Source organism: Loxodonta africana, chromosome 8 (assembly GCF_030014295.1).
Source record: "Loxodonta africana isolate mLoxAfr1 chromosome 8, mLoxAfr1.hap2, whole genome shotgun sequence".
NCBI classification, from domain to species: Eukaryota; Metazoa; Chordata; class Mammalia; order Proboscidea; family Elephantidae; genus Loxodonta; species Loxodonta africana.
Genome location: NC_087349.1, coordinates 101131460 through 101152191, shown reverse-complemented (window position 1 = coordinate 101152191; position 20732 = coordinate 101131460). Strand labels below are relative to the sequence as shown.

At 42.0% G+C, this 20732-nt stretch overlaps 1 protein-coding gene across 2 annotated transcripts in view; it reads right to left on the bottom strand.

Moving 5' to 3' along the window:
• POU6F2 (POU class 6 homeobox 2) overlaps window positions 1-20732 on the bottom strand; it is a 586290-nt gene that overhangs the window by 59641 nt on the left and 505917 nt on the right. For both annotated transcript variants that reach the window (XM_064290152.1, XM_003406904.4), the window contains one exon: window positions 10490-10636. In XM_064290152.1, the coding sequence (XP_064146222.1) occupies window positions 10490-10636 (147 nt within the window). The remainder of the gene's footprint in view (window positions 1-10489; window positions 10637-20732) is intronic.

Sequence of the window (20732 nt, the reverse complement as noted above, 5' to 3'; positions counted from 1 at the left end):
AACTGGATGTAAACTACACTCGTGAAACAAGTATCTGAGAAATCAGAGTAGCTCAGAGGGAACTGTCCGTTTGAAAACCTGTCTAGTAACTTCTTACCTGTTTGGAATGACAGTTGTTGATTAGGCTGCCCCTCTTTAAGCCACTAGACAGAAAGGATGTGCCAACATTCTTGATCCAGAAAACTACACAAGAAGATATTTCCCTCTTCCCAGGAAAATGAAATACCCATGAATGGGGAATACATGAGAAAAAAAAAAAAAAAAAAGCTGCAGCAAGAAGAGAAAAACACATGATAGCACCACAGTTTCCCTTTTGAAGAGAGAAATTTGGGTGTCCCTGGCTCAGTCATGGCGGAATCCCCAAATTTAGACTTATTTATGTAATCCTGCTCACAGTTTTTATTGTACATGACAGATTGTGCTGAGATTCGCTGAGGGAGGGAAGGAGGAGAAAGATTCCCCAGGGAGCTTTATTTTTAATTCTTTAAATTGACCAGCTCTTTGGACCGATGACGCTAATGTGATTAACCCTTTCATTTCAAAAATGGGAGAGGGGGGAAGCGGGAAAAGGAGAGAGGGGAGACCTCTGGCAGGGAAGCAACGGTCTGGGCTGACCGATTCCCTGTAACGAGGGACGGTGCCGCGCTTCTGCTGATGGTGCTGACCAGCTCTGTGACCTGATTACGTCCGAGTGTCAGCAGCTGAGCCACTACAGAAATAACACATCTGATCGAATCCATCTCCATCGTAATCGCTGCGCAGAGGAGAGGCCTGTGAGGAGCAGAGAGCCATCAGGCCTCATTAGCACCATTTAGAGTCAAGAGGCCTAGCGCACCAGGCCCCACTTGTCAGAATAACGTGGACCAGAGGGCCCGGCCCACCGCCTGATGCCACCATCTAGTCCACACCCTACTCTCTGCCTCTGCCCACTAACTGGACGTTAAAAAACTCCAGAGATAACGCTGTTTCATTGCCAGGCCTGGGACGGCCACACATTTATTTCCCCTCGGGTTTGCATGTTAGTCTTCGGGAGTTCTTCAGAACTGTCTGAGATCCCTATTTCTGTGCACAAACGGGACTTGTCTGTGTACTCAAAAGACAGATCACACAAAGCCCCTGTTGTAAAACAGAAATCCCCCGAATGTGGTTCTTTTCACAGGAAACAGAGTGGATGGGAATGAATGTGAAGTGCTTTAGTGAAGCCTGTTGTAAAGTGTGCTCTACAAACACAAATTCTATTGAATAGTCAGGGCACAGCACTTGGGAAGCCCATTCCCATGGAGCCTATTGGGACTCATGACAACGCCACGTGTTACAGAGCAAAGCTGCTCCATAGGCTTTTCTTGGCTGTAATCTTTACGGAAGCAGATCGCCAGGCCTTTCTTCCACGTGGTTGGGTGTGTTCCAAGGAGAGGCAGGTGTATTCAAACTGCCAATCCTTTAGATTAGCAGCCAGCACAGACTGTTTAGGCCATTCAGGGACTAAGTTTGGGAAAATTGGGGTTAAAAAGTTAAAGGGGTTTTCTGGAGTGTAAGCTTCGTGGGGCCAGCCTCGCCTGTGTAATGTCATTCCTATATATGAACTATGCAAATCACTTCCCTGCAGGACCCTGAGTTCCTGCGTCCAAGTGAGATGGCCCCTCAGTATCTCCCCGGCTCATCTGATGGGAATTTTTGTTTGATGAGCATCTTGAGGGGCTCGTTTTTTCGAGGCACACACTTAGGGAAACACAGCTTTAATGCAATTGCCTCTCCTGAAATGAGGAAATAAAGCTCTTAACTGTGCTCAAAGGGGAAATCTGATATGTTAGTGGAAAGATAGAGGTTGTTTATTGTTGTTATTGTTTATCTTTATAACTTGGATGAAACCAGGGTAAAATTCTTGTAATGTTATTAACCCTGTGAACACATATTTCCCAGTCCCTAGAAAGATCTGATTTTAAAAAATATTATTCTATTGCAAAAATGCCATTTGATAAAGGTTTCACTAGATGGAATTTAATTTTTATATCTTTTTTAAAACCTTATTTGTGGTTTTATATTATAACATTTTCAAATGAGAAAATAAAACATCTTGACAGACCATTTTGATTTTTGGTTTAGAAAACGTGGTTAAACATATGACAAAAATAGATTGGTCTGTTCTTAATATTTGGAAGAGAGTATAAAGACACCATCTCTGAATTTACAACAAAATACTTTTGGTTCTTACTTATGGAAAGCGGTATTTTCTATTTTTTGTATTTAAAAAATGGTACATATCATTTTGCAACTTGCTTTCCAATCAATATTTTATAGTAAAAATACAAAACTTGCGTAAAAAGGAATCACCAACTTTATCATAGTAATTACTTTGGGGAGGGAGGGAGATGGAATAGGAGAGGAGGCTGTTAAGGCTGTAATGGTAACTACAATGTTTTATTTCTTTTAAAAACAAGCAAGAGAACTGGCGGCGCAGCAGTTAAGGGCTCAGCCGTTAACCAGAAGGTCAGCAGTTTGAATCCACCTTCTGCTCTTTGGAAATCCTATGGGGCAGATCTACTCTTTCTGTAGGGACGCTATGAGTCAGAATCGACTGGATGGCAATGGGAAGAGAATTAAAGGCAATATGGAAAAGTGGTTAGTATCTGGTACATCTATGTGGTTGGAACATAGGTATTTTTTGTATTCTTTTTTGTAACTTTGTAAACATTTAACATGTTTCATTATTAAAAATGAAATACAAGAGTATACGTGAAGCTCCCTAAATTTCAATCAATGGACTTTAGCTGGGTATTTCTAATGCATCTCGTTTGCTTTAGTCACATTGTCAGTTACATACTATTTATTTCTTTTGCCCAGGGTTTGAAATAGTTTTACAAACATGGGCAGCTACAACTTTGTTAGTTCTCCCAAATAAACCTAATAAAACTCACCAATCAAAAAACAAACAAACAAACCCATTACTGTTGAGTTGATTCTGACTCACAGTGACCCTTTAGGATAGATAGAGGAGAATTACTCCATAGGGTTTCCGAGGAGCAGCTGGTAGATTCGAACTGCCAACCTTTTGGATAGCAGCCTGAGCTCTCAACCACTGCACCACCAGGGCCCCTATATAGAGGGGCTCGAGAAATATAAAGTGAACAATTTCATTATATATTAGTCCTTTGGATGAGATTTGTGTTTATCATAATTTTATCTTAGTTCATCTTGCCGTGATTCACTCTAAAGGATTCTCACGTTTTTATTTAAATTACGTGTTAAATTCCTTTAGCAACCCATAGTTCAGTGTCAGTTGCTAGCTTATCATCCTAAAAGGAACAGCTGTAATTTATTAAATTCTTAAGACATATCAGGCATGTGTGCTAAGCACTTTTCCTGCTATTATCACATTTATCCCACAACAAATGAATGTGATAAGACAAATGAATGTGAGAAGTCTTACTGATGACTTTTTTTCCCTGACTGGCTCTTTGATGACCAAAGGGAGGGCCTTTGACTTTAATCACCACCACTTAAGAAAATCTCACAGTGGTTGAGGACTAAATTCATCAGGAAACATTCTGAGCTTCAGTTAAAATGTAAAATGCTTTCTTTAGCCCCAGGATAAAATAAAATTTCATTTGCTTTTACTTTTCTGCAATAATACCAAGAAGGAGATATTGCCAGGGGGGCCCTAGGGAAATGAATTCTATAGCTGAACAAATTGATGGTAAATCTACTTGCCAAATCCTGAACATACCCACTGAATGAGTGTTAGGGACACACATGTAGCACTCACACAGACCCCTACTGAAGTATCCAGGATAAGGATGGAATTTCCCTACAATAATGTAAGTATCCTACTACCAATATTCTCACATTATCAAGCTCCTCCCATGTACAAAGATCTCATTGTGGACTTGTGTGCACAGTTGTGAACTGATAACACATATTTCTTAATGAGTAATAACAGACAGCATTTACTGAGTGATGACTATGTGCCTTACCAGCTCTAAGCACTTTACACACATTAACTCCTTTAATTCTATGAGGTAGGTCCATTATTGCCCCCATTTTTCAGATGAAGACGTTGAGGCACAACTTCTTGGATAAGTAAAATGCCCAAGGTTTCACAGCTAGAAAGTGCCAGTCTGGCTCCAGAGCCCATTCTCTTTGCCTGTACACTGTACTGTCCCTCTGTATATCTAAAGCAAATGTAAGTTTCCAACCAACGTTAGACAAAACTCTAAATAATGCTTGCTGCTGCTAATTATGGCAAACATTTATTGAGTCTTTAACTGTGAACTCAGGCATTGTGGTAAGCTTCTTTCAAACATTATCTCATTTAACCTTCACAACCTAAAGGCTCAGATTTTATCATCCTTATTTTATAGTTGGTGAAACTGAAGTTCAGAGAGCTTAAGTAATTTGTTCAAGATCGTTGAGCTAGTTATTGGTTGACCTGGTATTCAAACAAGTCCACGGTGCTCATTCCATTGCCTGCCTTCCACACACACTGGAGTTCCTGATCCAGTAAGTAAAGAACTAGGAGGTTCTTCTCAGCAACCCCGTAATCATTGCCAATTTCATGATCACTAATTACCGGTAGGAAACCCTGGTGGCGTAGTGGTTAAGTGCTACAGCTGCTAACCAAAAGGTTGGCAGTTGGAATCCACCAGGCGCTCCTTGGAAACTATGGGGCAGCTCTACTCTGTCCTATAGGGTCGCTATGAGTTGGAATCAACTCGACCGCAACAGATTTTTAATTACCGGTAGGACACTTGCTACCTTCCCACTTCAGTGACACTGAGTATGATATAATTTTAAAGTACTTTAACATCTCCAGGTAAGGCACATACTTTGTGACTTTTGAATGCAGTATCTCTATTAAAATTAATCTTTGAAGTACCATTGAACAGGGTCTAGTCTCAGAATTAACTGCAAATGAACAGGCAGGGTCAAAAAGGTATAAAATGAGGGATGTTTTCTTTCCATATTTGTTCACAACCACTGGTTGGGAAAAAAAGGGAACATAAAAAACTGTACCTTAAATAGATCCAGATTTTCCATCTCTTTAAATTTACTGAGTCCCAGTAAGTGAAAACCCAGTCAGGTTCCAAGACAGGATAGCAAAACTGCAAGCTGAAGGTTGTGGGATTTCGTCCCGTTGAGAGCTGAAGGCCCAGAGCCTGAAGAAAGAGTGTGGGGCCCCACCAGGTGGGGTGGGGATCTGCCCAGCAGAGGAGACTGACTTAGGACCGTTTGCCAGGCCTTGCCAGGGCGGGGCCGCAGGCAGCAGGCTGTCTACACTGCAGGCTGAGCATGCTTTGACCAGCCTTCTCACACAGGTTCCGTTAAAACTTCAAGAACGGGGCTTTGGCTCAGCCCGGTTAAGGCACCTCCTCACAGCCTTAAAAAGATATGAAGTCCGAAACCAGTCCTAGATAGGTCAGAATTCGCAGTCAGAGTTTGTGACTACTGGGTATGTGTCCCTTCATTTCCAGGGAGCCCAAAGAATCTCAGCAGGCAGGGAGCAAGGGTCAGGACATTTCTGGTAACAGAAAGCCCCTGACTGATGCCTTCTCGACAGATCTCACCTGGCCAAATTATCAATGGCTATGAAACGTGCTTTCAAACTTAGGTGTATTTTCATATTATCCCTGGGTCTAGGTAAGGCGAACTTTCAAATGTAAAAAAACAGTTGATGTCAAGAACTCAAATGAGAAAGACTTTCTAAATATATTAAAAGTTTTCTCTTTGTATCTTTTCTGAAGTTTGATGCAAATGGTTAATGTGCTTGGCTGCTAAATGAAAGGTTAGAGGTTCAAGTCTACTCAGAGATGCCTCAGAAGAAAGTCCTGGTGAACTACTGCTGAAAAATCAGCCATTGAAAACCCTGTGGAGCAACCCAGGTGTCCGTCGACGGAGGAATGGGTAGATAAACCACGGTGGTGCATTCACACGGTGGTGCATTCACACAGGGGAGTATTCACACAGTGGTGCATTCACACAGGGGAGTATTCACACAGGGGAGTATTCACACGGTGGTGCATTCACACGGTGGTGCATTCACACAGGGGAGTATTCACACAGGGGAGTATTCACACGGTGGTGCATTCACACGGTGGTGCATTCACACAGGGGAGTATTCACACAGGGGAGTATTCACACGGTGGTGCATTCACACGGTGGTGCATTCACACGGTGGTGCATTCACACAGGGGAGTATTCACACAGTGGTGCATTCACACAGGGGAGTATTCACACAGGGGAGTATTCACACGGTGGTGCATTCACACGGTGGTGCATTCACACGGTGGTGCATTCACACGGTGGTGCATTCACACAGGGGAGTATTCACACGGTGGTGCATTCACACGGTGGTGCATTCACACGGTGGTGCATTCACACGGTGGTGCATTCACACAGGGGAGTATTCACACAGTGGAGTATTCACACAGGGGAGTACTGCGCACCGATGAAGGGCAGTGGCGGGTCTGTGAGACGTTCCACGACATAGAGGAACCTGGAAGGCATTATGCTGAGCGAAATCAGTCAGAGGCAAAAGGACAAATATTGTATAAGACCACTATTATGAGATCTTGAGAAATAGTATAAACTGAGAAGAACACATACTTCTGTGGTTACGAGGCGGGGAGGGAGGGAGGGTGGGAGAGGGTTTTTTACTGATTAATTAGTAGCTAAGAACTGCTTTAGGAGAAGGGAAGGACAATACTCAATACATGGAAGGTCGCTCAACTGGACTGGACCAAAAGCAAAGAAGTTTCCGGGATAAACTGAATGCTTCAAAGGTCAGCGGAGCAAGGCCGGGGGTTTGGGGACTATGGCTTAAGGGGATTGGCATAATAATTCTATTATGAAAACATTCTGCATTCCACTTTGAAATGTGGCGTCTGGGGTCTTAAATGCTAACAAGCAGCCATCTAAGATGCATCAATTGGTCTCAACCCACCTGGATCAAAGGAGAATGAAGAACACCAAGGTCACACAACAACTAAGAACCCAAGAGACAGAAAGGGCCATAGGAACCAGAGACTTACATCATCCTGAGACCAGAAAAACTAGATGGTGCCCTGCCACGACCGATGACTGCCCTGACAGGGAGCACAACAGAGAACCCCTGAGGCAGCAGGAGATCAGTGGGATGCAGACCCCAAATTCTCATAAAAAGACCAGACTTAATGGTCTGACTGAGACTAGAGGAATCCTGGCGGTCATGGTCCCCAGACCTTCTGTTGGCCCAGGACAGGAACCATCCCCGAAGACAACTCATCAGACATGAAAGGGACTGGACAGTGGGTAGGAGAGAGATGCTGATGAAGAGTGAGCTACTTGTATCAGGTGGACACTTGAGACTGTGTTGCATCTCCCGTCTGGAGGGGAGATAGGAGGGTAGAGAGGGTTAGAAACTGGCAAAATTGTCACGAAAGGAGAGACTGGAAGGGCTGACTCATTAGGGGGAGATTAACTGGGAGTATGGAGTAAAGGTGTATATAAACTTCTATGTGACAGACTGACTTGATTTGTAAACGTTCACTTAAAGCTCAATAAAAATTATTAAAAAAAAAAAAAAACCCTATGGAGCACAGTTTGACACACACGGGGTTGCCACGAGTTGGAATCAGCTTGATGGCAACGGGCTTTATCTTTTCTGGGAAAGCTCTATGGGAACTTTTAAGAAGTTGAAAATGGGCTGGGTAAAATGGGCTGAGCGCAGTAATTGTAGTAATCCTAGTTTACATAATATTTTGAGCAAGGCTAATTGTATCAACCTGATTCTAATGTATTCTTACCGTTTGTACCATATATATTTTTTAAAGGCAGGCAGGCAGGCAGGCAGGCAGGCAGGCAGGCAGGCACACACACACACACAGAAATAATTTTTGCCTTTTCCTTTTGGTGCAATTTGACCCTATGGTATTTCCCACCCCTTCATGAGGTTCAGACAAATATCTTCTTGCCAACAGATGCAGGGCATGTGGCTTTTTCTGAAGAGACGATTATGTTTACGTTCCAAAGACAAGAAAAAAGCATAATGCTGCAAGAATATAGCCAATTCATCAACTGTGAGTGTTTAAGTCTTGGACTCTTCCCCTATTAGGAGGAGGACTTGATACCACTGCCCCTGTGTCTGAAAAATAGATGTACAAGAAACCCTCAGACATGACTTCACGAGTGGGCGTTATTAATTTCTCTGAAAATGCAAATTTTTCTCCACTTTCAGAGGTTTGTATACTGTATCAAATGAACTGCTGTAACACCATTTCTAAAACTAAAAAAATTGAAATAAAGTCAATTCTTATTCAATATATGCTCAGTGCTAATCAAACTATTTTGCAACTCATTTTCTTATGGGTATTTATGGATAGGGAAAGGTATTACTAGAATGGTGGCTGATAAAGGAAGGCCAAACAAAGTTTGTAACTTTATCCCCTGAGAAGGGAACGGATTTGCCATTTTGTGACTTGTAAAATGTTTAGTCATAATATCATTAGAAGAATAAAGTCCTAATGTTGTTGTTGTTGTTGTTAGGTGTTCATGAGGTGATTTCGACTCATAGTGACCATATATGACAGAGTAAAACTTCCCCATGGAGCAGATCACCAGGTCTTTCTCCTGTGGAGCACCTGGGTGGGTTCAAACCACCAGCCTTTGGTTAATAGTCGAGTGCTTAACCATTGCTCCACCAGGGCTACTTAAAGTTCCAATAACCAAAACTCATTGCTGTTGAGTTGATTTCAATTCATAGTGACCCTACAGGACAGAGTAGAACTGCCCCATAGGGTTTCCAAGCAATGGCTGGTAGATTCGAACTGCTCACCTTTTGATTAGCAACTGAGCTCTTAACCACTGTACCACCAGGGCTCTAAGGACCTAATAATTTCTTTTAAATAATCATGCATTTTCTCTGTCATAAGTATTCAGTGGTGGAGCATAGTGGTGCATTTTACTTGGATATTGGCCCAGAAAAATCAGAGGAAAATACTAATCAGTGGGTGTAATTTCTATGTTCAACTCTTAAAATTTACATCTCAAGGGCCAGCCGCCTGGCAGGAGTGAAGCGAGGTATTCTATCTCTGGGCACAACTCTAGGAAGCAGCTTTCTGGACAGACCTGATTTGACTACGAGTTATAGATATTATAACCAACTTTTCCTCCACCCCAACACCCCACCCCTCCAGAAATCTTAATAGGCTTTTGAGAGCCTCCATTTAGAGCTGGGCTGCATAAAATGATCTTTTGATGAAAAGGGATTGGAACAAGGGTTAAAGCAGACATTGAAAGGTCACTGTAGAGGGCACAGTGTTCATACATTCCCCCTTTAATATGTGCGGTGTGCACCTGTGATAAGATGATTCATTACACAGGGCCTCTCTTTGACAAGCTCCATCGTTCAGCCCTCAGGGTTCTGAAGGGGCAATCCTGCACCCGCCCAGGAAATATAACAAGGTCAGCTTTTTTTCCCTGGGACGTAGATGGAGACAGTTTAGCTTATAACGCATCTTTGTTTACTCTTTATGTAAAATAACAACAGGGTTCAAGACATGGCAATTGCCTTTCTCCACAGAGCAGTGCAAGCTGGGAGTACGTAGACACACTGCTGGGTAAACAACTCGGGCAGGAAAAAGCTTCGTGAGGGTGCAAGGGGCTTCTCCCTTGTGGTTCATCCTAGCAAACAGCAAAATTTGAGAATTACGTGCCCTAACCACTGAGGCCGAGTTCTTTGTCTGACCTTCAAAGGAAGGTACCCCTGCCCTCCGCAGCTTGAACGCTTGTTTGCTTTACTGGGATCTTGAAGAGGTTGCTACCCTCATCTGAAGCTCAGTTAACGCCCGGGTGACGGCGACGCAAGGCGCATCATCGGTCTAAGGGACGCACAGCGCTGCTCACGTGGTGAGGAAGGTTTACTGGCTCCGACAATCAAGCAAATCTCCAAGCCTGCCGGAGACAGACTAGCTTCCGGGAGAACAAGCAAGAGACTGGGGAAGTCCAGCTGACCTGCAGCTGGCTTCACGCTCACAAGCCCTTTTCTTTTGCTAGGTGTATTCATACGTTCAGAAATTGGCTTTATGAAGGCGAATTTAGACATCTTAGGGTGATCAGAAAAGGAAACTTACCAGTTTTCCCCAATACCCAAGTTGCGGGGGGTGGGGGGGGGGGGAGAAGCAAAACAAAAAAAAGGCAAAGCTGAAATTTTATTTAAAAAACAGAATGCCCAGTAATGAAAGGTGACTTCTTCAGTTAAGGTCATCACATGCGTCATCGTGTAGAAAGAAAACCAAAATAAAACATTGACATTCTAGGGGAAGGAAAAAAAAAAATCTTGCCTCTAAAATATGGAAACACCTCCCAACCCGTCTCCTGTTCTTGACATTGCTAGTAAACATTATTTATTTGCCTCGAATGGATGTGGTTACATATCACTGTCATGCAAAAGAAATTCATTTCCTTTCCGAGTTCAAACTGCCATAAAAATTCACTCTTGTTTCCATCTCCCACTCACCTGTCCTTGCGCATTAGTAACTAGTTGACCTGTGACCCCCTGAAGGCTGGAGAGGGCATTGCCAAAGGCCTGTGTGCTTGCTACGGAGCCCATGGCTGCTGCTGCCGCAGCCGCCGCAGCCTGACTTGCTAGCGGATTATTAACCAGCTGCAAAGAGAGAAAAGATCAGGGTGAAAACCACCAAAAGGCACAGGCACAGTACAGGGATACAACATCCACCCGGGGGAGGTCCATCTCACCCCAACTCGCTCATGCAAAGGGCCGGGAACCCATCGGAAGAGGCCTGGTGAATATTCCCTCTCAAGTGTGGGGTCTGGGGAGGATGGAAGCAAAGCTGGAAGGAATATCACCTCACCAGCACTGGGCTGCTTCGTGGATCCTCGGTTTAGGACTAGCCCCAAGGGGGATCCAGCCTGATTTTAAAAGCTGAGGTGGGCTGTTAGGTGCTTTTCAGGTGGAGGGATGATTTCAGAGAAGTCTGTGGATTTTATCTCAGTCCTAAATAAAACTGTGGGGAAATGTCCACCTTCCTTGAGGTAACCAGAGTGTGGGATTAAAACAGGATGGGGGTGGTAGGAAGAGTGAAATAGATTTTAAGGATTTCTGAGAATGAATTGATCATTTCCCTTTGTGCATTGCACTTTCTTTTAGGGTCATCAAATAAGGCAGATGTGTCACTGCCCTTCCTTCTTCGGAGGAAGAAGAGAACCAAAGTAGAAATGAAATCTCCAGTCTCTGTTCTCAGAGGATGAATTTAAGGTTGGGATTTCTTTTCTTCCTTTCTTTTTTTTTTTTTTTTTTTTAAGGGGCTCACCCTGACCATGGGATTCTAGTCCATCATTGTATTTAAGGCCAAGGAGAAGAGTCCTTTGGTGAATGGTCAGGTTGACATCTGCTCACTAAAATAGCTCATCTTTGGCCTTCCTTTGGCCTCTTTTCTGGGACAAGAATGAAACAGGAAGGAGAATTTGACAAGAGAGAGAAAGGGGGAGAGAAACTTGCTCGCGGAGAATGTTATGGCTGCCAAAACCCGCTTTTCCATGGAGACCAATTCAATATTCTTTATCCTGCCAATTTTCCACGCCATAGGTTTTCGGGTCTTCTGACCATGAGGCAGAAGTGTGGCTTGAACTAAAATCTGCATTTAGGTTAATAACTAGATATAAATTCAAGAAACATTTAAACTATTTTCACAGTCTTGGTTTTGATACATGAATTTCATTTGTATTTATTCTAGGGTGTTATTTTTTTCTCATATAGTTTCTCTCAAGTACAACAATTGTGTATAATAATGCATTTTCCATGAAATTTCTGTATTTTAGCAGAAACCTGCTAAGACTATGACTTGGTGGAAAAAAAAATTAATGCTATACTTAATTCAAGTCCTGAAGCTATTCTAAAAATGCCTCTTTCTTACTCTCTTTTTTACTTTCTCCATTCCATTTCAGTCTCTGTTCTCTCTCCTTTTCTTCCTCCCTTTTTCTTTCCTCCCCTCAACATGTATTATATTACTTAATTCCTTTGGAAATTTGCCTAGAGCTTATATCATCTGATGTGGAAGGAAATATTCATTGTCAGAGGAAACATCAAGAGAATGAGGATTTAATAATTCTTTTTTTATTAATGTGATATGCTTATCTTGTTGGTTTCTTTATTCATTTATAACCAAATTTCCCATAACTAATTCTACAGTAATTTTGTTGACCTAGCAGATTTTTTTTTAAGGAGGAAAATCCATTTTAAGCTCATTTCTTTATGTGTCTTTTGCCTTTATCTCTCTCCTAAAAGACAATAATGACTTTCTTTTTAAGGAGAAAAAAAATTCTCATTCATCTGCCTAGAGAGAAACCCTGTCTTAGCCCAGATTACCGCCATAGGGTTTGAAATTCAGGTTGCCTTGATCTTGGTTTTTTGAGTGTATTTTTACAGTGTGTATGAGGTGAGTTGCGTCGTTTTAGCTTGCCCACCTAAAGGGAGAAGAGTTCATATTATGCTTTTTTTCCCCCTACTCCTAAAGTGAGAAGACCATTTGGGGACTACCTTTCTGAAATGATTAGCGCCAAAAACCTGTTGCTATCATGTCCATCCAGACTCATAGTGAGCCCATAAGACAGAGTAGGACTGCTTCATTGGGTTTCTAAGGCTGTAATCTTTACAGAAGCAGGCTGCCACTTCTTTCTCCTGTGGAGTGGCTGGTGGGTTCAAACTGCTTACCTTTCGGTTAGCAGCAGAGTGCTTTAGCCACTGTACCACCAGGGCTTCTAATGATTAGCACCAAAAAAAAAAAAAAAAAAAAAAAACCCAAACCCACTGCCATTGAGTCGGTTCCGACTCGTAGCAACCCTGTAGGACGGAGTAGAACTGCCACATGGAGTTTCCAAAGAGCGGCTGGTGGATTCAAACGCTAACCTTTTGGTTAGCAGCCATAGCACTTAACCACGACACCACCAGGGTTTCCAAATGATTAGTGCAGTCACTGCCAACTGGTACACCATTATCAGGTCATCTGTCGACTCCTATGGTTACGTTTCCTTAATGCAATACAAACTGAAATCATAATGAAATTACTGAATTTTAGGAAGACCTCTAAATGAGATTCTCAATCCTCAAAGAGAGATTAAATTTTGTACAGTTTGGTTTTAGTGTTGAGTATGCAATTTTGTCCAGAAATTTTGGGTGAACATTTTTACATCAGTGCTTACAAAATACTCTCTGAAGAAGATAGTGATTCCTATTTAATGAAAAGTGTTCAAAGAGAAAATGCTTTTAGAAAGTGTGTCATCTAGGCCAATCTAAAATTCATATAGGAAATTATGGAATTACTCTCTTGTTACAATACGAGAGTATAGATTAAGGATTCCTACATTTAGGATGCTAATGTATTGTTCAGCTAGAGTCCCACATACTTACTGTAAATTCAGGTATGTAAAGGATAAGCTATCATTCTGAATATATACTAACAACTAAAGCATGTATTTAAAAGTAGGATTCTGAACTTTTGTGTTATGGGGCTGGGAATAGGTGCACATTTTGTTTGTTTTTAATGTGTATTTCCCCTATATCCTGACTGTAGGTTGAAATCCAACTTGTCCACTTGTCCCTCTTTTTGTTGCCTTTCCCTCTTAGTGGAGCAAATGCCAACTCAGATGACTCTCTGACTTCCTACCCCATATCCTAGCGGGTCTTTGTGAAAGGCACGGGGGCTCTGGGGAGATGCCTTGCTGGCCCCTGGAACTAGCGCTAGAACTGAAGCCAGGTGAGTGTGGTCTATGCAGACAGTGGGTATAAGTCAATCTGTAAGCTGACAGCACTTCAGGTGGGCCACTGGAGTTGTTGATGGACGCAGCTTCATAAATGTCTTTTGGCTTTTCTGTCGGTGACTGCCAAGGCAGGGATATGATAATACGCATTAAGATATGTGGCAGGGAGGGGGGTGGCCAGGAAACCATATGTGTTCTCCTCATCACCTCGGGTCATGTCACTCTGTATTGTCCCCAGTCGTGTCATATTAGCAGTGTTCCTATCAGTACTTCCTGATTGGAGACCCAGGGTAGATTTGGACAGCAGGGAGCCCAGGCACAACAAATGCACATAATGAACACGTTAATGTTCCAGGACCAGCTGGCTGTCTTAAAGTTGCTGCCAAGTGTATCCTTCAGCTCTTTCATTGCCAATGTGCCTGCCCAGCAAGGGCTGGCCCAAATGAAATCTGATCTATTACGTGGTCATGGTTTCAACAGACCAACTCAAAAGACATGCTGAATTCTGGTGCATGCTTGTTTATAAATGTGGAAGCTCTCAAAGCGAAGATTTGCAGTGGGTTAGGGTATTCATGTTATTTCTAATAGATTTTGGGCCTTGAATAGATTAAGCTATAGTTCTAGAACTCATAAAAATAACTCATAAAAATAGGTAGTCTAAATACCTACTTACAGAAAAACTGATTTCTTAAGAGAGTTCCTCCCCGATCCCCGTCCCTAGAATTTTAGAGAATAAAATAGCATGGAAGAATTATTAAAAATAATTTTGTACCAGTGAGGAAGGCCCCAAAGCTTATACCCCCTCCCCCTGCCCCATCCATTCATGTAGATAAGCCACCAGCTCTGAAACCAGACTGTCTTGGTTTGCTAGCTGTGACTTTCAGTAAACCAGTATCTGTAAGCCTCAATTTTTCATCTGTGAAATTGGTATAAAAATAGAACTAACTCACAGAGTTCTGATGAAAATTAAATGAGATAATGCATGTCAAATTTTAGAGCAATGCTTGGCATATATCGTGTTCTTAATAAATGCTAGCTACTATTCTTGTTTTAAGGATATATAATACTTCTCCCCAATTGTGAAAGATGTTCCCGGTAGAGAAATGCCACAATTAAAACAGTGCGGTGGGATGAGTATGTTACTTGATTAGGGTCCGTGCCCTGGAGCAGTCGAGCCAATGAAACATACTCCAAGTCAGAAGAGTGAGAAAGTTTATTAAGGAGATGCATACATCACCGGAGACCCAGCAGCAACACAGGCTGTCTCTATGGAGTCCCAAAGAGCAGTTTTACGTTAGAGCTTGTATAGAATCTTAATTTTTTTTTTTACTATTCTTATAATAACAATTGTGAGGATGGTGCAGGACCGGGCAGTGTTTCATCCTGTTGTGCATAGGGTCGGTATGAGTCAGAAGCGACTCGACGGCAACTAACAATAACAACATTCTCACAGTGCATACTATGCCTAAGGGTTTTGAACTAATTAATTGATCAGAATTAGAACATGTCTCCCTCAGTATCTTCTCATTTTGGAAATAATGTGACCAAAGGTAGCTGTGTTCTCTATATAGTCCTTTTAGTTTACTTTTTTAAAAGGGCAAATTGAAGGACGCTATCAGTGAACCAACATGATTACTAGAGGAGTTGAGTTTCATGATTTAAAAGACAAACATGCTGCTTAAAAGTATTTCAGACTGAAAACCAAAAACCAAACCCGTTGCCATCAAGTAGATTCCGACTCATGGCGACCCTACAGGGCAGAGCAGAACAGCCCCATAGGGTTTATTGAGGAGCTCCTGGTGGATTTGAACTGCTGACTTTTTGGTTAGCAGCTGTAGCTCTCAACCACTGTGCCACCAGGGCCCCAGGTTTCTACAAGGATCCTCATTTTGGAGTTTAACTCCTACCTCATGTCAGAAAATTGTTAGCCATTCTCTCCCACAGTTGATTATTTGATTATTTTTTCCCCTAAGATTTGCAATTATTTATTTGAAATATTTTGGGTGCCCATCTCATAATAAGGTCCCTGGGTGGTACAAAGAGTTTGCACTTAACCACGAACCTAAAACTGGGTGGTTGGAACCCATCCAGAGGAGTCACAGAAGAAAGGCCAGGCGATCTGCTTCCATGAAGATTGCGGCCAAGGAAACCTGATGGAGCGCTTTATAACACAGGGAATCGTCATGAACTGAAATTGATTCCAGGGCAACTTTTTTTTTTTTTAATTTGATAATAGAAATAAATCCATATTCCCCAACCTATAGTGCTTTGTGCTTATCCTCATTATCAGTGGACACTAAATGGTGACGAGAAGGAAAACTTTTCATGAAGCCTCCCCAACTCTCTTAGCTAAAAACATAAAATCATGACATCAGGGAGGGTTATCTTTCCCCAAGTCCTACCCCATCTTCTCTTTTTCTGAGAGGCTTACGTCCTGTAGCCTGGGAGGGATTCAGGTTTCTTGGGCCTGAGCATTAGTAGCCACGATAGTTTCTTGGAAATTTGCTGATTACACTGCTCTATTATTATAAATCTTAGTTACAAAAATATGGCAGTGTGATGAAGCAGCGTAGCAGTGGTTGTATTCCTGCATTTATGCGAAGCACCTACCGTTGTTGCCTTTATTCCAAGAGGGCCTTCTGAATGCAGCAGGCTCCAAATCGTTCTTTGAGCATAATTGCCCATGATCTATAGTTCTCTCATTCTCCTCATGAGCTATGTGGATTTTATAGAGTATGGATTTTGGAACAGCTCTTTTTGCTACTAACTTTTCAATTTAGAACTCGGGCACTGTTGTGCCATTTGTTTTTAAATAAGGATGTTCAAAATGCATTCATCACATTTCACTCTTCATCTCAGGTCCAAAATGACTCAGCAGTGGCTGCCTACAAACAGGACGGCCAATGGGGCTTTCAGAGGTTATCTACCTAAGTTAGGTCCTTTACCTTCCCTCTATCTGTATGTCTAAAAAATGTGTCTCTTGGTTCCTTAGGACTCTTTTAACCAAATCAGTACTTGTACTTCTTACCCTTAATCTTTCTCTTAAAAGGTCAAGGAAAATTCTAGTAGACAAATATTGGGAAAATGGCCATATTCATCTCAACGACTTCCTTGATGTGCGTTTTATCCTAGTTGGCTTTTCCCCGTGGTCCTATGATTATTATTGTGCCATAAAACCCTCATAACAGTTGAAAATCAGTTTTGTGAGTTTTAAAATTGAGCCAAGCTTTGCTGCTTGCTTTCTGCCCACTTCTCTACAGAGATGGCAACATGCTAAATACTGACCACTCAACTTTCTGCCAGCCAGAACTCTCCATTAACCACTGCTGAGACATCTCTGGGGCTGGAAAACCTGAGGTTCTCGAAGACTCTGAGGCACTGGGACATCCTAAAATGCCTTTTAATTCATCAGTGTGAAGTCATAGCCCTTTCAGCATAATTTTATAATTAATTATATTTTATTTTTTAAAAATTGTGGTAAATATATTTGTATTATTTTTATTTATTTTACAAAACTAGAGGTATAGTAACTTTGCATTAGTACCCCCAATATATAGCCATATAGATTAACAGGAATTTTTTTTAGAAGCCAGAATTTTGCACATTAACAATAATAATAACAATAAAAATAGTTGTCATCTAGTCAACCCCAACTCATAACAACCCCATTGTGTGTCAGTGTAGAACTGTACTTCATAGGATTTTCAGTGGCTCATTTTTCATAAGTAGATACCCAGACCTTTCTCCCGAGATGCCTCTGGGTGGACTCAAACCTCCAACTTCTTGGTTAGCAGCTGAGTGTGTTAACCATGTACACCATCCAGGTACTCCTACACATTAATAGCCTGCTGCCATTGAGTCGATTCTAACTCATGGTGATCCCATGTGTTACAAAGCAGAACTCCATAGGGTTTTCTTGGCTGTAATATTCAAGGAAGCAGATTGCCAGGCCTTTGTTACATGGTTCCTGTGGGTCCATTGAAACTGCCAACCTTTAAGTTAGTAGTCAAGTGCAAACCATTTGCATCACCCAGGAGCAGACATGATGAGGACAGAGAAGGGGGAAGCCTAATCCTGCAGGGAGTTCCGGAGTGTGAGTTGGCTTCAGAGTTGTCCCGCCTCAAGGCAAAAAAGCAGAGTGTTCACACTCCACATTTGACTGTCATTGGTTAACAGCCCCAAGGGTGGAGGCAAGGGTTGCAAAGGCACTGTTGGCTCTTTGTTCTTGGAGTAAAGTGGCTCTAGGGCCAGAGGTAGTCCATGGAAGAAGAGAAGCAGGTGCTGGTTGTTGAAAGCCCCCCAAGGGAGTGAGAGTAACACTCAGAAAAGAGTGACTTCAGAGGATCTGGATGGAACATTAATATTGTGTGCAGCACTGTAAATATCACTTGCCTTTTACTCATTCGTTCCTTTCATATATATATATATATATATATATATATAAAATATTTCATGGCATTTTTGGTAAAAGTTTACACAGCAAATTAGGTTCCTGTTTGAAAATTTTCTATCCATATTGTTTGGTGACATCTGGTTGCATTTTTCACAATATGCCAACATTTTCCTTATTTCCCTTCTGGTTGTTATGGTTCCACTAATCTGGCTACCCTGCCCTCCCCCCTTTAACCTTCTCATTTTTGCTTTAGGGTAATTGTTGACTGTTTGGTCTCATGTAGATGATTTTTTAAAAGAGCTCAGTACTCACTGGTGTTATTTTTTATTTTTATTTTTTTAAAATAATTTTTAATGTGCTTTAAGTGAAAGTTTACAAGTCAAATCAGTCTCTCACATATAAACTTATATACACCTTACTACATACTCCCATTTACTCTCCCCCTAATGAGTCAGCCCACTCCTTCCTTCCAGTCTCTCCTTTCGTGACCGTTTTGCCAGTTTCTAACCCTCTTTACCCTTCCATCTCCCCTCTAGACAGGAGGTGCCAACACAGTCTCAAGTGTCCACCTGATACAAGTAGCTCACTCCTCATCAGTATCTCTCTCCAACCCATTGTCCAGTCCAATCCATGTCTGATGAGTTGTCTTCAGGAATGGTTCCTGTCCTGGGCCAACAGAAGGTTTGGGGACCATGACCACCAGGATTCTTCTAGTCTCAGTCAGACCATTAAGTCTGGTCTTTTTATGAGAATTTGGGGTCTGCATCCCACTGTTCTCCTGCTCCCTCAGGGGTTCTGTGTTGTACTCCCTGTCAGGGCAGTCATTGGCTGTGGTCGGGCACCATCTAGTTCTTCTGGTCTCAGGATGATATAGTCTCTAGTTCATGTGGCCCTTTCTGTCTCTTGGGCTCCTAATTATCTTGTGACCTTGGTGTTCTTCATTCTCCTTTGATCCAGGTGGTTTGAGACCAATTGATGCATCTTAGATGGCCACTGGTTAGCATTTAAGGCCCCAGACGCCACACTTCAAAGTGGGATGCAGAACGTTCTCTTAATAGAATTTATTTTGCCAGTTAACTTAGATGTCCCCTGAAGCCATAGTCCCCAAACCCCGTTATTGTTTATTTTATGATTTAATTACTCATTCATTTCTTCTTTTAACACATTTATTCTGGGCCAGCTATGTTTTGGGCACTGTGTGAGGGGAGACAGTGTGTTTAAGATAGACTGACGTATTTCCTGCCCTCAAGGGGCTGATAGGCAAATGGGGAAAGAGATTTTCATGGGAAGGGAAGGGAAGTAGGAAAAAGTGAGCTGGCCAGGGAGCAGTATCAGACCTGGAGAAAGATGGCAGTCTGGGGCTGGGGAGTCAAAGACGTGAGTTCAAAGAGACCCAGGAGGGGCAGCTCTGAGTCTCTGCATCTGGATTTGCTCATAGTCGCAAAGAAATGTCACTTGCAATGAATGAGCCATTCTACCTTGAAAAGGGAAGCAGCACAGCGTACGGAAGAGGAACCTGAATTCTGGGACCAGATTATCAGGGTTTAAATGTCAAGGCTTCCAACATCTAATTGTATCATGTTAGGAAAGTCACTCAAACTCTCTGTGTCCCAGTTTCTTCAGTTTTAGTAAAATGAGAATAATAATAGTGACAGTGACCTCAGAAGGTTGTTGTGAAAACTAAATGAGTTAATATATACAAAACACTAGACGTGTGCCTGGTATATAGTAAGCACTATATTAGCTTTGTGGAAACCCTGGTGGCGTAGTGGTTAAGAGCTATTGCTGCTAACCAAGAGGTCGGCAGTTTGAATCTGCCAGGTGCTCCTTAGAAGCTCTATGGGGCAGTTCTGCTCTGTCCTATAGGGTCGCTATGAGTCAGAATCCACTCGACACAGTGGGTTTTTTTTTTTTTAGCTTTGTCATAATAGTTTTCAGCCATTCTAGGAATTTTTGGTCATACTGTCGTTTCAGGATTGGGACCTCTCTTCCCCTTAGTCCCTTGAGGACTTCTTGCAGATGCTTATCTACCTCTGGGTATGTTCTTGCTGTTTCTACTTCTGGAACTTTCTTTCCAATTCATATATCTCATTCTCCCAGGTTAGGGACAACTTCTTTATCTAAGTAGCAGCTGTTTTCTTTTAGAGATTCATGCCAAAGCATTTATAGAAGGAATGATACGATCTCTGGCATTTGTTTCAAAATAATCCATGGTGGGTGGAAAAAGGGGTAGTGATATAGGTGAAACAAGACTGGCCTTAGGTCGATCACTATTGAAACTGGGTAGTGAGTGGATACAGGCGAGTTTGTTTTACTATTTTTTCTACTTTTATGTATGCTTACAATTTTCCACCATAAAGAAATTTTAAATTTCCTTTCATTCTCTACCCGGTCTTCTCAGTTATTCCACAGAGATGATTAGTATCTGATATATTATTCAATTACTTGTTTAATTTGTTTCTCTCTGTCCCTAGAATATAAACTTTGTTCACTGCCATATCTTCAGCTCCTCCAACAGTGCCTGGCACACATGCCTTCTCTTTCTTCCATCCCAGTGGCCACATTGGTTATTAAAATGTGCTAACCGAAA